Below are 19,430 nucleotides of genomic sequence, written 5' to 3'. Positions count from 1 at the left end.
ATTTTATTACAAAAACAGAAATGAGCGCATCCGATTGCATTTCTAACAGTAAAAGTGGCTTATGTCACGCACACACACAGACACACACTTGCATTTACATACATACATATGTACATGGCTTTATTGGGCTTGGGGACAATCTGGCAACGCCGCACAGCGCAAAGCTGTTTAACTTGTTTCTTTTTTGGCGTGCGCAGTTTTGTGACTTGTTGGTGTTGTTGTTGCTTATCTAACGCACAACTTCTACAAAATTTAAAGCTTTAGTTTCTTCTACTCGCAGTTTTTAGTTAATTGACTTGTTAAAAAAAAAAAAACCAAAAATATACTATTTAAAACTTTCGTGAGAATTCTACAAAAAGGGAAAAGTGGTTTCAAGTTTTAGTTTATTGTTTATTGTTTTTTTCTTTTCTGTCGCTCTTTGTCTTTGCGTTTCTTCTCTTTAGCTTGCACGTTGCTCTTTGAGAGTTGTTTTTATGCTTAGCATAAATGACAAATGTTAATTTTCAACACAAAACATTGAACTAGGCACGTGTTGCAGAATCAAAAGAATAATTTTAAGCGAATTTTTAGTAAATTTGAACAATATCTAATGTCTGCTCTTTCATTTTATTATGTTCTGTCTCTTCTCGCCTGTCAAACCAATTAGTGTTCAGGCGCCTGTCAAGGAATACCTCACTTAAAAGTCGTAGCTAACCGTTCTCAGCTCTTTAAGCACTCTTCCCTTGCAGGTAGCTGTTGAGAGTGGCCTGAACAACAAGAACATCAACAACAATCCCAAAACCGTATCGTATCTATCCGTTGCCGAAATGTGACCTTTTCGTTGTGTAATTCAATATTGTTCTTTTGGATATTTCGAAAACAGGATCTTGAATTCTCTTGTTTGCTTTTGGATTTCCTTCTTTGTTGTTTTTTTTTTTGACTCAATTGCAATTGGTATTTAGTTTTTTGTGTTTCTTCTTTAGATATTGCTTTATCCAGAAATTATTTGTTTTGTTTTTTTTTCTTTGTTGCTGAGGCCAGACACGTCCAGTCATACGCTTAAGACTGCGCATCACGTAACGCCAAGTTTGAGAGTGTGTTGAAGCCCAAGTATAAGTTGAGATTTTACAGGTACATACATGTATATGTATATTTAAGATCACAAGTAGTTTTTATTTTCTCGCTCTTTCCGACCATCGTTCTCTTGTATTTCATCATTTACTGAAAATATAGTGTTGCTCTCTTGAGTTTCATTATGGTTTTGCAAAGAATTTTAGATTGTTTCATTAAATGTTATAGAGCCACAAACTTTTTCTTTTTCAAACTTTCCATATCATTAAAGAGAAAAATAAATAAAGAAAGATCTTTCATTGCATTTCTTCTGGTTGAGTCTTATCTTACCAAGTATTAAAAGTGCCGTTTCAAATTTCAATAGAAATCAATTAAACTCAACTCATGTTTTTCGTCTCAGAGCGTTGCTTAAAGCTTTTTTATCAAAAATTCTATAGTTGTGACTGTCTTTCATAAGAAGAGCCGACTATAAAAAAATAGAGGAGAACCCCCCATTAAAGGTTGGCTGGAAATTGTCATTAAAAAGGCAGAAAATAATAATAATAAAAAAACATGTATACACATAAAATGCACTCACACACACATTCAATTTGTTTCTGTCTTGGCATAACGCAACCTGCCCATAAATGATAAGGAGTTACAAATATTATGATAGCGCTACCTTAACACAATCCCAAATAACCTGACGGTAATTCTCGGTAAATTCGATTGGCATCTAAAGATCATAAAAGCCAAAATGCGTACCCAACAAATGAGCAAACAGTGAGCAGCAAACGATGTTTGGTAATTGGGATAGTTAGGGAATAGTTAGGGATCGTGTATGAGTACGTTTGAAGTGTTTGTGTGTGGTATTTACAGGTATACTTCCATTTAGATACAGAAAGACCGAGAGAGAGAGAGAGGAAAGGAGAAGTGGAGAGACGTTCATTTGTGTGTTAATTATGCACCTTTTGAGACAAGAAGAAGAAGAAGAAATTTTCACCTGAGCAGCGGAAAATCGACAGGCAGGCCAAACAGGCCAAACCACTGCAACTTTGGATGGTTGGTTGGTTGGGCATGGCTAATTTATAATGCGCCAGCAGACACAAGACCCTCTCAGTCTTTCCCTCTCCCTCTCCTTCACCCTCTCTCTCTCTCTCCCTATCGCTATCTCTGTTACGCTCGTTTGTCTGTAGATCCTTTAACTAACGGTTATTTCGTTGGTACGGCAATAAAAATGTTATTTACTTGTTGTTTTTGTTGTTATTATTGTGGTTTCTCTTCTCTTCTCTGTCTCTGTCTGTTTTCTTCTCTCGTTTCTGCACATCTCGAAGGTTGCTGCCCATACAAAACAACAACAAATCGCCCAAACAAGTTTTTTCAGCTCACATCTGTTCCTCTCTCTCCTCTTTCTCGTCTTTGATGTTGCATTTTGATCTTTGCATCTTTGCTTTGTGGTAAAAGCTTCACAACTTGTTTACCGTTAGCAATTTACTAAAGAAAATTAACTGCTGGTGGAAAGGGAGGTGGGCACAGGAGGAGAGGGGGATCCACAAAGGGAGTTGCAGTAAAATTGCATATTTATTGGTCAGAGCGATGGGTCAAGGTCAGCTACGTGCCCATTTCATTTGGATGACAAGCGAAAGCGACCCAAGAATCCCTCTCTCAATCTCTCTCTGTCTCTTTCAAAGCTGCCCATTTGTTTTCCTCTCCTTAAGCCCCTGGCCTCAATGATCAGCTTTGAAAGTCGCAACGCTTGACCGCCTTAAATTTTATTATACGCGATTATTATTATTTTGTTTTGTTATTTTTCATTTTTTTTTTTTTTGGAGCTTTGCGGATTTGCTTTGTGCACGTTTCTCATGTTGTTGTCTTTTAATTTACTGCTTTTGTTGCTGTTGTTATTGCTGGCACTTGGAATCAGGTCAAAACGGTTGCTTTCTTTCACTGCCACGCCCCTAACCTACTGCAAAATTTGCATTCACACGCATTCGTGCGCTTTCTTCGCTCACTCGGAAGGTCAAAACAAGTTCGATAAATTTCAATTCAATCGGTAACTATCGCAAAGTATTTGATATAGCTTTAAAGCTTTTCAATTCCAGGGCATAGGTTGAAATAAAGCTTTGTTTTACTTTAAAGTTTCACTTGACATTATAATTGCGTCCTTAATTTAGATATGATTATATTTACTGTGATTAACGGTTGTTTTGTGTTCGCTTATTAAAACTGAAAGTTCGGCTATAATTAAAATGAGTTTAGAACGTTTTTTAGGGGCATCTTAATTGGTTAAAAAAAAATCCCCTTAAATTGGAAACTCTATCTTTATTAAACTTGTTAAAATACTAACAAATAAATCGAAAAATAACTAAGCTTAGAACTTATGTTATTGCCCAGTTTTTAGATTGTGCTACGCCCACATTTACGTCAGTTGTAAAAATAAAAAAATTGGCAATTTGCTTTTTTTTTTAGCTTCTTATCGACAATCGTTTTGGAGAGTTCATTAGATTTTTGTTGTTTGCTTGATTGAGTATTGATTTATTGTATGTATAATGGGAACAACAAGCCGAAATTGATGTTAATTATGCAGCAACAAGCAGCTAACTCAAGTCCAACTGTCAGCTCATTGAACTGCGCGCCTACGGCACAGCTATAGATACAGATACTTGGACAAATAGTTTCAGATACAGATACAAAGATGTGTAGATATGCTTTTAACTTGAATGTGTTTGCTGAGCGCGTTGTGCTTCTCAAGGTTTCTTGTCTCGTCATCAGCTTGATCATTATCTTGATCATCACAACCATTATTGTTACCATCATCTCTGATGCTAATTGAATCTCTTTGCAAAATTACAATTTATAAGCTAAATAAGACAAAATGAAAAGTGTTCTAATTATGTACATGTGAATATTCAAAATCAAAGAGATCTTGTGAATTAATTAAAAATGGGGAAGCTTTTCCTTATTCACCGCAAATTAATTAACTTTACGCTTGCTTTAAGTAAGCAATTTATCAAATCTCAAACCAAAATCGAGTGTTGACGACTTGTCGATAGATCAGCGTATCTATTTTTTTTTTTTGGGCAACCGCAATTAAACTCATCATCATTAACATCTGCAGTATTATTCATTGATCTTTAATCAATATCATTATCGTTAGCTGCAAATGCAACTTTAAAGGCAAAACTAACCTCATTTCTTGTCATTACGAGTATATTTACGTTTTTATTATTATTTATTCTGTTGCTGTTGTTTTTGTTGTGTTTAATGCGCATTTTTGCGGCAAGTTTTTTCTTATTTGTTTTGTTGACGAATCTTCATGACGCAATTTGTCTTTGATTTTTCGTGATTCGGTTCTTCGCAGAATCTTTGCGGCGTTTTTCAAATTCTGATTAGCAATGCAAACAAAGCACGTTTCACGTTTAATACTTGACATAAATCAAAATCTCACAAAATTGCAAAAGCAGCAGCTGATTTCATTGTTGATTGATTTATTGTCCTATTTCGATTTCGAATTCAGTTGCTTCGTTTGCGATTTCGATGTTCTTTACTGATAAAAGTGAGAGAGAAGGATATATTATGGTATGGTGTAGTACAATTAGGTGTCCCATTTATAGGCAGGAAATTCCGTTAAGTAGATACAATATTGTTAATTTTTAATATTTCTTCACGCTCTACAGATCGAAATTGCAATAAATATTTATTTGTAAAGATTAATTGATTTTTTTTTATACCGATTATTTTTATATGCCAGCTTTAATTCTTCAAAATTCTGAAATATGCAATTCGGTAGCGTATAGGGTATCTTCTAGTCACGTGGTGTTTGACTGATGTTTTTTTGTGGATTTTGATTGATTGTTGAAACATTGCGCATAACTTGCAATTTTATTTTATTTTTGGCAATTAAAGCGTGCAATAACTACAAAAAAAACCATAACAACAACTGTTGTTTTTTTTTTGCTTCTCAAGTTTTAGCGTGAATTGGCCAAGAAAAAATGGACAAAAAACGCTTCCGCGAGCGTTGGACGAGCACTTGAAAAGCCGCCAAATATTAGACAAAACTCTTAGTATGTCTATGTAAGGGCACGTGTATCTGTGTGTGTGTGTATTTGTGTGTGTGTGTGTGACACTGTCAATCTCAATTACAAAACAAGTGAAGCAACGCGTCGAATGATTTTAAATTGCCACAAATTAAATTCGTACAACAAATTGTTAATTTGAATGTATTATTTTATTTTTGCATTGATCTCAGCAGAGTTTGCATATAATTATTGAGACGCGACTAAAAACGCAAAAAATAAAAGGAATAGAGAAAAACGCGCGCGATTTTCGTAGTTGTTGACGCTACTGTGATGATTCCCTGCGTGAGTCTGGCCGAAACGAGCGTCATTGGCAACATGAAGGAACGTGTCAAGGAAATGAAAGTGTTTGGCTGTCGCCTCAACTTTTGGAATCACATTGGCCACAGTCTAACCAGCTCAAAGGCCAAAGAAGGTAAAACGACTATAAGACCATTCGATTATTATAGAATAATGGATTAGTTAATATATCTGAGAAATTTCCTAGGTTTGAAAGTAAGCAATATAACTAAATACTATAGAACAAATATGTTGAGGAAATGTTATCCTCATTTATTGTATTTGTTTGTCACTTGCATTTACAGTCCTCCTTGAATATATGAAAATAGTCTGGTTTATTATAAATTAAACTCTACAATATTGTACTAAGTTAGGGCAATATTTTTTCATAAATCCTTTTTTAAGTATAAAAATACATTTTTAGAAAAGACATTTATTGTACAGTTTTCTCTTTTAAATCTTTGTTGGTTCTACGTATGATCAATTTTAAAAGATACTCTGTTTTCTAAAAAGCTTTATATAAAAGAAACTTTACAGATATGATTAAATAGTTTTTTGATAACTTTATGCAAAGTTTGGTAGAAATTCAAACTCAAATAAAATAGAGAATTAGCTATAAATTTAGCGTCAGTTAATGCTAAAGAGCAAAAATATCGAATATACTTTGTTGTTATATTGCATATATCTGAAGGCGTCGCTGTTGATGATGACAAGGCCAGTCAAGTTGCATTTAGCGACAATCTGCAGTGCGAACTGCAATTATTATACCGTCTGAAAGAGGGAAGAAGGTAGAGAAAGAGAGAGGGAGCAAGAATTCTCTACAAAGTCAGTTCCACGCCTAGCAATTATGATGATTATAAGGCTAAAGAAGCTGGCAACGTTGGCAGGCGGTTATTAGATGATCTGATCGTCATATGACAGACAAAAGCTGCTAAAATGATGATGATGAAGATGATCATAATGATGATAGCGATGATGATGGGGAGACAAACGCAGATGCAGACAACAGATGCGCCAATTGCATAATTGAAATGAATTAGCAGTCAGCCAAGCCTTATGTCGAGAAGTCGAGAAATCGAGAAACCGAAAGAGAGAGAGAAACTGAGTGAAACTGAAAGTGCCAAGCGTGCCAATAAGGAAATCTCAAAATGGGCGTGACAGTTCCCCTTACCTACATATGCATACATACAAACGTATGTAAATGCATTAATAAAACGTCAGACAGCGAGTCAAAAGATCTCAGATTCTGATTCAGATTCAGTAATCGTTTATTATGCGCATCTTCTACAACGTTCATGTTATGGCAATTACAGGCTAAGATTGAAACCTGCCCCAAAGGGAATACGAGTATCTGTATCTGTATCTGCAGCTGAAGCTTAACTCTCCGTCAGCTGTATCTGTATATGTATCTTTGGAGTTGCCTCTGTAAGTTGACTGTTGTCGAGGCATGCAAATGTTCTCAGTTGACAATAAAATTATTGCATTGTTGTTGTTGTTGTTGTTGCTTGGCTGTGTGCGCCTATTTATGGCCTTTTCTTAACAATGACCACAAAAATTCGCAATTTGCATTTGCAATTCGAGCCAAGCGGTCAAACAGCCACTTGACTATGGGGCCAAATCGGCTGTTTCTGTTGTTGTAATTTGTAATTGTTGTTGTTGCTGTTGTTGTTGTGGTTGTTGCTGCTGCCAGTGCCGGCAGCTTTAAAGTTGGCCAAGCAATTGACCAGCGGGGCCAAGCAATTTTACCTTTTCATACCCAGCACAGAGATAAATCAGGCTGCGCAAGGGGTATATCAGTTTAGTATGTAATTTGTATAATGTTAAATTAGTTGATTATTTATTTAAAAAATAAAAAACAGCTAAATGAATAAATGAAATGAGAAATCGTAGACACACTATTTTTAGATAGAGATAAACTTTTATTTTTAGTTTTTATGACAATGTTCAATTATTTTATTTTATCTCCTGATTTTAATCTAAATAAAATAAATTATGAAATAGTCCTTTAATTTTAGGGTTAGTTAAAAAAAAATAGCAAAAGTCTTATTATATCAATTTTTATTATACAAATAATTTTTGTGTTTAATTTGTATTACTTATTTTGACTTTAACGCTTTAATTTAAAATTTTGATTACTAAGATTTATTTATTTTTAATAAATTTCGACAAATAATTTCTTATTTGTATATTATTTTTAATCAAATCAATAGAGCGTGGTATCTGCATAGTCTCGATTTGCTGCCTTGGATTAATGACTAATTTAACTACATGCTATTTTTGTTCAAATGTAACAAATTCTTATCGATAACGATACATATCGAACAGTCTGTCACATGGCCAATGACGTCACATCTGACACGAGTCGTGCCGCTATGCAAATATAAATCTGACACATTTGAGTTGTTTGAGTTGTTTTTGAGGGGAGAGGGGAAGTTGACAATGTGAGCGCGATAAAAACGTCAACGTTTTACAATTAACAGTTGACAGTTGGTTTTTAACTGGAATTGGGGAGTTACCCATCTAAAATTCTCAGCCTTCGCTGACCAACAAAGTCTTAAACAATCTGAAACACGTTCGCTTAAAACAGCTGAGTATATTAAGATAGAAATTCATGTAAAACTGTTTTGAGGTGAGCTCATTTTAATAATAAGATTCATTTTTTTTGTAATTCCATTCTGTGCGTGTCTGCACACGTCGCTACGTGTTTCTCTTGAGAGATCGTTTAGCGAGCTTGTCTCGAGAGGTCTGAAATATCCGGTTTGCATTTCCATTTGTCGCCGTAGTGAAAAAGTTTTGCATAAAAGGCGCTACCAAAAAAAAGAAGGAGAAGAAGGATCAGGAGAAGGCGTGGACAATGAAACGAGTTCAACACAAAATTATTGACAGCTTGAAAAATGGGGAAAAATTTATTGCACAAAAAAAAAATACAAACTAAAAGCTGATGCGCAGCCAAAACAACAACAACAACAAAAGAGCGAACGCACAAGGTCAAAGCAGCAACAAAAGTTGCTTATCAACTCGATGGCCAAAGTCGCAGATACTTTTACAACAATAAGTTTTATAACAACTTTTTTTTCATCTGCCCCTCGCTAAAGTTGCAGGCGGTTTCAAGTTGTTGTTGTTGTAGTTGTTGTTGTCTTTTAAATGGTTTCATTATAAATGCATAAAAATCCACGCCATCGTCATTATCGACATTCACTCGACTAAAACAACAGCAGCAACAACAACCAAAGATACAAAATATTTCAACCATCAGCTTTTTGTTATAGTCCGCCCGCCTTTTGTCTGTTTGTTGTTGTTGTCATTTTTCATATGCAAATTAGTTTTATAACAGTTTTTGTTGTTGTTTCATACGAATTGAGCTTGGTGTTTTTAATACTGCGTTAATTGGCCACAAACGCCAAGGGGGGTGCAAAGTTAACAAATACCAAAAACAACATACATAAAAATAGCTAATAAATTATGAAAAGAAAATCGGTGAAACAAATAAATGCAAAAATCGCTGAGTTATAAAAAAAAGCATAAAGAAAATGTAGAAAATAGTCAAGTAAACGATTTTTTTGAGCAACCTTTAGACAAAAGTAATGAAAAAGTTCAACTATCAAGAAAGTTAAGCTTTCTTTCGATTTTCCATTTATTGTAAGATGATCTACATCAGTTACTAAGTAAACAATCCGTTAAGATCTTATCTACAGACAAATTGACCGCTTTTGACAGATCGTTTAGCTAGTTTTCTCCTCCCCTGTTCCTCCTCTCACTGCATCTATCTCTAACGCTCTCATAGTGCTTCCTCCTTACCAGATAGAATTTTACTTCCGTCTTGCATAAATTGAGTTTTGCTTTGGATTTTGAAATATGCTGCATAGTTTGGATGCATGCCACGTTGTGGCAGTGAAAAATCAGTCGACAAATTGCTGTTTAGGCCATTAATCAAACTCAATCAGCTCCGTTCTAACATATCTGTAACTTGTAATTTGTGTTCAAATACCCTGTATTAATTTAAATTTCTAACTTATTTGTAAGAGGTAAAATAAAACTTGTTGTTGTATTCAGCTTTCTGTATGTCATTAAACCGCATTCAGCTGAGTAATTCATAGGGTATTTTCTCGTCTCGATTAGAGAGCATTATTGCTTATTTGCATAGATTTCGCGCACTCGAATCTAATTAAAAATCAAAATGTTTATTACGCATTCAGCAATGTTGTTGTTAATTTGAATTATGTTGTTGTTGTTTTTGCAAATATTTTGTATGCGCGTCGCGCATGCGCTCAAATGTTATTAACCTACATTTGCATAAAATTGTTACAACAACAACAAAAACAACAACAGCAAAGGCAACTGCAATAATAACGATTAAAAATTGTTTTGTTTTGTTTTGCTGTTTCCTGTCTGATTGTTGTTTGTTGTTTTTGTTTAGCTGCATATTTTCTACAATTTATTGTAATTATTTTTTTTTTTTGCTTAGCGAGTATATTTTTTCTAGTTTTCTTTTTTGTTCAAATTGCAAATTAGTTGACAACATTTTTCACACGCTTTTTATGAGCTTCGGATGTAAACATTTAACCTTAATTTTTTCATCATTTATTTACCCATTGTTTTTATTTTTGTAAATTACTATTATTTTTTTGAAAAAAGCTTACTGAGTTTTCTTTAGAATTCTTTTCCCCTGATGCTGATTTTAAAGGTACTATAATTAGATTAAATGATGAGACTATTACCATCTCCATTTGTCCAGTCTTTGAATTTGAATTCACACGCTTTTTTTGAACAGAAACAGGATATGAAAATGATAGTTGAAAAAGTGTATTAAATCTCTGGTAGTTTGACTGTTTATTGCGTAATATCAACGCCTATTTAATAAATATGTTCATTCGCAATTTTTGGGTACAAAGAAAGGCTACATTATTTCCGTTTGTATTTTTTGACAGCAACTGAAGCTGATTCGAAAAATGCAGCTAAATCGATGTTGCATGCGGCCTCATCATAGACACATAACGCGTTTTGTGGCAACAACAATCACAGAAACGCAAATTAGACAACAATTTATGGGAATTTTTTTTAAAAGTGGTTTCTTTGCGGCCGAATTGAGCTTTAACCAACAGAGAACTGAGCTTAAATAGAAAATCAAATTTTTTGTTGCCTACTTTTAGGCAGCATTTTTTAAAAAGTGAAAATGTGAGTAAATAATTTTATTAAAAAGTAAATAAACAATAAACATACATACAGGGTGAGCCATCTAAATGCGGACCCAAGAAATTTATTATAACTTTGGCCTTAAGTATGCATCAAAAGATACATTTGTATTTTAAACCTTTATTCCGAGATTTTCTGGATAATTAAGTTAAGGGAAACTACGTATTTTTACTATAAATATTGTGTTTTTTTTTAGGCGTTTAAATCCCGTTTGGTTGGCAGCCAAGACAAGACAAAGTGCTTTATATACAGAAGATTTATCAATATATTTCAATTACAACTACTTAATAAAATGTCTGCGTTTATTATTCATCCTTAATTCCACTCTCTTAAAATTTGGCTCTCTTGAGAATTGCAACGTTTTGCAGTTGCTTTTTTAAATTTTGGGTTACCTGTTGCTTCATAGAAATGCGGCAACACAAGTACGCAAAAAAAAAACTTAACACAAAAAGTCAACGCATTTTGTGTCATTTTTTTCCTTCTTTTTGCGGCTTTTTACTAGCCACTTTGGTGTTTGGCTTTTTGCGTTTACTTTGCGTATTATACAAGTGTATTTTTTTTGTCGTTTGTTACTTAAATTTTTCTTTGCCAGAGTTTAATGAATAAGCGTTTGCAAATACTGTTGATGTAATTGTTGTAACTTGGAACTTTGCTGCTGCCTTCTGCTCTGTAACATTAAACAACAACTAGTATAAAAGGCAACAGTCGAGCGTACTCGACTGTGAGAAACCCGACATTTTAAGTCATACGATTAATTTTCAAGTTATGATTGTTAGATAAGTGCCAAACTCATGGCTATAATTACAAAATAATTTGTTATTACAATATAAAATTAACTTGATCTATGTACGGTTAAAGTAATTGACATACAAAATTGGAGTCTCTAGCTCTTAAAATATCAGTTGTTGCAACTGATCAGAGATCTATGAATATACTTTATAGGTTTATAACCATTACACTCTTTCTTGCACATTTTAAACGGGCTCTGGGTATAAAAATGCAGCTACAATTGGCCACACACACACTCTTACATACTTACATACATGCCCAATGGGCAAAAGTCTTGATCTATGCCTCTGTCTCTTGCCAAAGTTTTCGTTGTCTTCATCGTTTCGCTTGGCGGCTTCTGTTGCAGATTGTTTGTTGTTGCTGCTGCTGTTGCTGGTTGATGTTGTTGTTGTTGCTGTTGCTTGTTACTTACTTTAGTTCTCCGGAGGCCTCTGTGCTTGAAACTTTGCTCTTCTCTTTTAGCTTGCCACCTGCACTGAGTTGATTTTTCTGCTGCTAAAGTTGTAATTGTTGTTGTTGCTGTTGCTGCTACAATTAAGTTTTACTTTATGTTTATTGCCTCTGCTGGTTGTTGTTTTGTTGTTGTTTTTCATATATTTTTTCTCAGCGTTTGCCATTCATGCGTTCGCCGTTCGCTTTACACTTGCCAGAGTCGTCGCTCACCTTCGGCTGCTGCCTCTGTTGTTGCCTCTGCCTCTGCCTCCGTTGCTGTTGTTGTTGTTGCTGCTGCTGCTGCTGCTGCTGTTGTTACTCTTATTGTTGGCTGGCTAGCAAAATTTCATTTGCCGTTTTGTCAGTTGGCTTTTAAACATTTACTGAAACAGTTCGCGAAGCGCTAAAGAAATTTCAAATACCACAATACATATACAAATATATGTACATCTATAATTAAATACATAATTAAACGATTATTTCAATAATATTATTAACGAGTTGCCAGCGTTTATTGTAGTTAAAGTTGTTTTGTTGTTGCCTTGTGCAAATCAGTGAAGTGCAAATCGCTAAAATAAAAAAACTTTCCGTCTTGTCATGAAAATGGTTTTCAAAATGGCTGCCGCTGGCATTGCGTGAAAGCCAAAGAAGAAGCAGCAGCAGATGAAGAAGACAGCCAAATAAAATTCAGAGATAATTCAGAAATTGAAGTTTGCGCGTTGACATCAAACTAAAAGTGAATGCATATAGAATTATCAATTTATGCGAACGAATATCGACAAATACTGTATATATATTCTGATTGTGCATCGTCAGGAAGCACTTGGGGGCCATATTGAACGGTTAACGGTAAAAGCCAGTCGCAGAGTTGCTCAGATCGTCGAACACCTAAAGGTCAGGCCAAGTAGCATGGAAATGCCAACAAAAAACCGAGACAACAGCAACAAGTACAATAATATTAACAGCAACGACTACGACAACAAAATTGCAAAAAGGAAGCAGCCATGAAACCAGTTTGACAACAGCTTCAAATTGTAGTCAAAGCAAATGCAACAACAATAGCAACAACAGCAACACAACAATAGCAACAAATAACTGAACAAGTGATTTATGTGAAAGTGAATTGACACAAATACTGTAAAATCATCAAGTTGCCGCAGCTCCTTTGTAACCAGCTAAAAGAAAAGTGAGATTCACTCGATATCTGCTTAGATCTTGAGCGTGTCCACAACTCAAGGAAGACAGCCGCATTAGAGATGATGCTTTTATCGGCTCTGAAGCTGGGTAAGCTGCTAAAAATTATGAGTCAAAACTAGCCAAAAATGTCTGCTTGTTAAATTCTTGTATTTCCTTATATGTAATTGGTGCTTTCGACTACAATATTATGTAACTTTTTCTGACTCTATATAAATATGTATACATAAATAAAATAAATCTCACCATTTTTTATATGACATTGATTTTGTTTGTATTGTACATTCGATGAATTAAAATAAAAAAAGATTAATGTAAAGTAACTTGAGTTTCTTTCCATTCAATATTGACCAAAAAAAAAGTAAATTGAAATCTAACAAAACGTATATCAAACAGAAAAAGCTTTTAAATAAATGCCGCTAAACTTGTTTCATAGAACATAAAGAAATATTCAGTTTTTGTAGGCGTTTTAAGTGAGTCACGTCACAGTTACACCTGTACAAGAACTGTAGAACACGTGTTTGAAAGTCTAGCAAATAAGTACTGGGTTTTTTTTTTACAAGGTCTCGGCAGCAGCAGCAACAACTGACAAATTTGCATAACAACAATTTGCACAGCGCAAAAAAGTGCAAGAAAATGCAAAGAAAATTACACAATTGACCATAAACACGATTGAGGCAGCGCCGCGCCGCACAGATAATGACAATTGGTCCGGCGGGCTGAATGTCTGTATGTATGCATATGTATGTGTATGTATTTATGTACGTGACACGCCTCTTGCTTCCAATCATGAGCAATTTATAAATATAAAAAGTTTTGCTTCCGTTTGCGCCAATTTGCCAAAGTGTGGAAAATTGTGATGAAAAGAAAGCTGGAAATAATTATTTAAAAAAATTAAATAAATAAATAAATCTTTCTTTAGACACAACAAAGCTTGAATGCGCTTGAATCCTGTGAGAGGCTCAAATTTAAATTTCTTTCCAATTTACCTTTAGTTTGACTTTGGATATTCCTCTTCAATTTATGTTTTTTTTTTTTTGTGCCAAACAATGAAAACGCTGCTGGCGTTTTTCATTTGCATGTCAAATGGCATAACAAAAGCTACCACGTCTGCATGGCGCCGGCAAGTGTGCCATGTGGTTGAGAAATAAAGAAAAACTTTCTATTTTTTTTTTATCTTTTTCATTTTCTTTTTGTCTATTTTGCGTTGTTGCTAATGCTGCCTGCAGGCTCTGCTGGCGCTGGTGTCGTCTATCGTGGGCACGTTTAGCTGGTTGTTTGTGCAACCCGAGGAAAATGATAATGCGGGCAGACAGAGAAAAAGAGAGTGGGCGGGAGTGGGAAGCAAAGGAGTTGTCTGCAAGTTTTCACATGAAAAATGTGGGCCCGCATTCGATATTGTAAATTGGTTTATTATCAATTGAAAGTTTTCCACTGTCTTTTTGTTTGTGTCTGCAGGGCAACTGAAATACTTATTAATATTATTAAATATCTGTGTGAATGTTCAATATTGTTGCTTGGGAAATCGTCGAGTGGCAAGTCACTTTCGCTTTGCTGATTTCGATTAACCTTCATTTCTGCTTTGGCTCGATTCATTTCAAAGAACTCGAGCGGCTTTAAGTGGCGCCTACTCGAGTACTCAAAACATTGAAGCACCCACAAAGCGAGTACTCAAAATGCTAACGCTGCTTACTCATCGCTACCAATGTGGCTCTCTCTGTATGTGTGTAATTGTTGCATAAGTCGTCCCACAGTTCATATATCTCTTCGTATTTTATCTCTTAATTGGGTTTACATTTTGAGTTTTGTTATTTGGGGTCTGCGCTTGTTGCAAATTGATTTGCATAGCTGAAGTATTGGCAGGCAACTGAACTGATCAACGGATAAAGTCATCATCAGCTTGTCAGTTGCCATTTACCTCTCCTCTTCTCTTCTCTATTCACCTGTGGGCGGCCGCCTTGAATCTATGCTTCTATTAACGTTGTCAGTGTCAAATTGCAATAATTAACCTTGACAAAAATCGCGTGGCGAGTCTTTAAGGCGATTTTTTATACATTGTCTGGGCTAATTACGACAAGATTTGAGCCAACATTTTGAATGCTTGTCTAATTTATTGGTCTTATACCCTATAAATAACTATGCGTAAAATCAACAAAAATAACTTTTTTACATATTTTCCATTTGATAATTACATGGTATCAGCTAGTTGAGCACTCTGGAGTAGAGCAAACAAATTATGAGCAATTTGTGAGCCTTGAAAACAAAAGACTTAGACAACGAACTTGAATCCACAAGCTTTTGTAATTAAAATTTAAAATAAAACAAAATATAAATAAATGAAGAAAAAAATAAAACACATTGCTTACGTTTCCGTTTCCGGTGCTTTTCTTTTGCAGGCAACGGCAGTTCTCCAGCCCAGAATTCGACACGCAGCATCAGCCCGAACAACTCGACGACCAACAGTCAATTCAGTTTACAGCACAACAGCTCCGGCAGCCTAGGCGGCGGTGGAGGTGGCAGTGGTGGAGGCTTAGGCAGTCCCAACAGCCTAGGAGGCGGCGGCAGTTGCACGCCCACATCGCTGCAGCCACAGGTAAGACGATGCCTAAACTCAGTGTATCATGAATCCTTGTCTAATCGTTTTCCACTGCAGTCCTCGCTGACAACGTTCAAGCAGTCACCCACTTTACTTAACGGCAACGGGGCTCTATTGGATGCCAACATGCCCGGGGGAATACCAACGCCTGGTACGCCCAACTCCAAAGCCAAGGTATGCTTACTAAATATACACATTATATTTGTTTTAGTACAGACTAAAGTTTATTTATTTTTTTGTAATTGAAAACAATCTTAAGTACAAATTGAGGAAAAACAATAATCTATTTCCGTAAAAGTAACTTGGTCGCCTCTATTATTTTTACAAATTCAGTGTTAAATTTTAATTTTTGTACAGTAAAAGGTTTATAATTTTATTAAAAACTTTTAAATAATTTTGGTCAACTTCTCTTTTTTAAATAAATAATTATTTTCCTTTTTATAACAACTCTATTTATAATTTTTAATTTTAGGACAACTCTCATTTTGTCAAACTTGTGGTGGCTCTTTATCCCTTTAAAGCCATCGAAGGCGGCGATTTATCGCTAGAGAAGGTAAGAAAATGTACAAAAATGTAGTGTGATTTCAAATACTAAACTTGACTTAAATCTAGAATGCTGAGTATGAGGTAATTGACGACTCACAGGAGCATTGGTGGAAGGTTAAGGATGCACTCGGCAATGTCGGCTATATACCCAGTAATTATGTAAAACCCAAAGCGTTGCTGGGTCTCGAACGTTATGAGTAAGTTCATCATTAATATGATCACAGATTCCAAATATTTATTTGTATCCTATTCTCTGTGCAGATGGTACGTGGGCGACATGTCTCGACAACGCGCCGAGTCCTTGCTCAAACAGGGCGACAAGGAGGGATGCTTTGTGGTGCGCAAGTCATCGACCAAGGGTCTCTATACGCTATCGCTGCATACCAAAGTGTAAGTCCAAAATGATAATTACAAAGACAAACTACTGGATTATGTTTGTTGGGTTACTTTTTGAAAATAAGGTTCTGTTAAAAAATAATAATAATTTCATACTTTTTTTAAATTATAAACTAAAATTTAGATTCTAAAAAAGTATATATGTTTATATTCAATAATTTTATTTGGCGTACAAAAGAAGAAAATATGTTCGGAAGAGTGAAAGCAGTTGAACAAATAAAATTAATTTTTTTGTTTTATATTTTGCTCTATGATAGAAACCATCAAACCGAATCTTTTTAAAAGTTTTTAAAAATGTACTGCCTTGGCTTAACTCACTTTTCTAATCTATTGGTTTATTTTACACAGTCCCCAATCGCATGTAAAACACTATCACATCAAACAGAACGCCCGCGGCGAGTATTATCTTAGTGAAAAGCATTGCTGCGAGACAATCCCGGATCTGATTAACTATCATCGCCATAATTCGGGCGGACTGGCGTGCAGATTGAAGTCATCACCATGTGATCGTCCTGTGCCACCAACAGCGGGCTTGTCGCATGACAAGTGGGAAATCCATCCCATGGAGCTGATGCTGATGGAGGAACTGGGCTCGGGTCAGTTCGGTGTGGTGCGTCGCGGCAAATGGCGTGGTTCAATTGACACGGCCGTCAAGATGATGAAGGAGGGCACCATGTCCGAGGACGATTTTATTGAGGAGGCCAAAGTGATGACAAAACTACAGCATCCAAATTTGGTTCAGCTATATGGTGTTTGCTCCAAGCATCGTCCCATTTACATTGTCACCGAATACATGAAGCACGGCTCGCTGCTCAACTATTTGCGCCGGCACGAGAATACACTAATCGGCAACATGGGTCTGCTCCTGGACATGTGCATACAGGTTAGCAAGGGCATGGCATATCTGGAGCGTCACAACTACATTCATCGCGATCTGGCGGCACGCAATTGTCTTGTCGGCTCCGAGAATGTTGTCAAGGTGGCCGACTTTGGTTTGGCACGTTATGTGCTCGATGATCAATACACAAGCTCCGGCGGCACCAAGTTCCCCATCAAATGGGCTCCACCGGAGGTGCTTAACTACACGCGATTCTCCTCAAAAAGCGATGTGTGGGCATATGGTGCGTATACTTATTCTTGAGACCTAGGACCATAACAGTTATAATTTGTATTTTGAAATTCAATTTTTAACAATTTTGAAATTTATTGAATTTTTATTTTAGAAATCTAAGTTAAATAATAAATTTTAATTACTTAACATATATATAATTTAATTGTGTCATAATCAGAAATCGAAATCAACCAAAAATCTCCCAAAACTACACACATTTTTGGGAGATTTTCGGTTGGTTTCATTTCCTGGTGCACCCCTGAATAACAGTTATTGGTGACATTTATTTAAAAACGTTATCAATTATATTCAACCACGGACTTTTATTTACATAAATTTAATTCAATTTGTAGGTGTGCTCATGTGGGAGATCTTCACCTGTGGCAAAATGCCCTATGGCCGCCTAAAGAACACCGAAGTCGTCGAGCGTGTGCAACGCGGCATTATACTAGAGAAACCAAAATCGTGTGCCAAGGAGATATACGATGTAAGTAAAGCCCAAAATAAAGAATTTAATTAATATATCTAATAAAATTTGTTGTTGTTATTGCAGGTCATGAAAAAGTGCTGGTCGCATGGACCTGAAGAGCGTCCATCGTTCCGGGTGCTCAAAGAGCAGCTGGCACTTGTGGCCCAAACGCTAACCGACTAAGCGGATCATGAAGCAACGGATCGTCTGGATCACGCACTGATTAGCACACAGCATAAACATAAACATTAAACATTAACATTAACAAGAAACAACAAAAAAAAAACATTTTAATATTAAGTAAAGAGCTAAAGTTAATGATATGAATAGGTTGGATGACATTAAGTTTAGTTAGAGAGCAGCGCGTCTGGAGTTATGATCGGATCGTACATAGATTTGTAATATGTATGTGAACGAAGATTATAGTTCAGTTAATGATTATTTACTTAAATGGCAAACTGAATTATTTATAATAGAGCTAAAGCTGAGCAAATGATATCATTATGTTTATAAATGTATAATTAGAAGTATATACATATACATATATATATATATATATATATATATATATATATATATATATATATATTTGTATGTCATATAATAATAACAACAGCAACAACAACTATATATACTTGTGGAGTATAGTAAACTGTAGTTAATAGTCAAATTTTTGATACATTTCATAAAGAATGCTGATAATACACAATGATGTATGATGTCTACAAAGACATACGATTTAAATATACATAAATACTATTATGATACTATGCAAAAATTCAGATTCATTTTGTGCTTCTTGTACGTAAGATTACATACAAGAACAACAGGCAAACACGCAACATTAAGGCAAAGTTTAATGTTAAATTAAGAAAACTGATTAAGCGTAAAGTTAAATTTAAGCTCGAGTCGGAAAGTGAATCGCTGATCAAGATCGTAATGAAAGTGTGGAAAACCACAATTTTTATTAGATTAGAATTTTACATGCTTAGTTTAAGTTTTGTGATTTATTGTTTAATCTCTTTTCAATTGATTTCTCTTTATATTATTGATTATTTTTGCCTGTCGCTGGCGAGATATACATATATCCACCATTTATAGTTTGCATGGAAAATGAGTATATGCATGCTTTAAATTTTAAATGGATTCTTGAGTTTTTTAATATTGTGACAAACAATACAAATATTATTAAAATATGCATACATATATATATTTTACCTATTTTTATGAAAAGTTTTACTTAATTAATTTTATCGTTCGAATAAGCCGCAAACGCAACATAAGAAACGAAAAGATAAACAAAAATAAAATGTATGATGA

The 19,430-nt window shown here is 35.0% G+C and overlaps 1 protein-coding gene across 4 annotated transcripts in view; it reads left to right on the top strand.

Annotated features, from left to right (window-relative positions):
• Positions 1-18,561, top strand: part of LOC117780045 (tyrosine-protein kinase Btk29A) — a 43,763-nt gene extending 25,202 nt beyond the window's left edge. The window contains exons 2-10 of one of the 4 annotated variants that reach the window (XM_034616420.1): positions 5,282-5,520; positions 15,389-15,585; positions 15,646-15,762; positions 16,061-16,141; positions 16,201-16,331; positions 16,396-16,524; positions 16,879-17,651; positions 17,995-18,128; positions 18,195-18,561. In XM_034616420.1, coding sequence (XP_034472311.1) covers positions 5,379-5,520; positions 15,389-15,585; positions 15,646-15,762; positions 16,061-16,141; positions 16,201-16,331; positions 16,396-16,524; positions 16,879-17,651; positions 17,995-18,128; positions 18,195-18,293 — 1,803 coding nt within the window. In that variant the 5' untranslated portion in view covers positions 5,282-5,378 and the 3' untranslated portion in view covers positions 18,294-18,561. Of the gene's footprint in view, positions 1-5,278; positions 5,521-13,039; positions 13,083-15,388; positions 15,586-15,645; positions 15,763-16,060; positions 16,142-16,200; positions 16,332-16,395; positions 16,525-16,878; positions 17,652-17,994; positions 18,129-18,194 lie in introns of those variants that run through there. The other 3 variants (XM_034616419.1, XM_034616421.1, XM_034616422.1) reach the window with 3 other exon arrangements.
• The last annotated feature ends 869 nt before the right edge of the window (positions 18,562-19,430 follow it).

The sequence above is a fragment of the Drosophila innubila genome (assembly GCF_004354385.1).
Source record: "Drosophila innubila isolate TH190305 chromosome 2L unlocalized genomic scaffold, UK_Dinn_1.0 4_B_2L, whole genome shotgun sequence".
Taxonomy (NCBI): domain Eukaryota; kingdom Metazoa; phylum Arthropoda; class Insecta; order Diptera; family Drosophilidae; genus Drosophila; species Drosophila innubila.
Note: the sequence above shows the minus strand (reverse complement) of the source record. Positions and strands in the feature narration are given on the sequence as shown.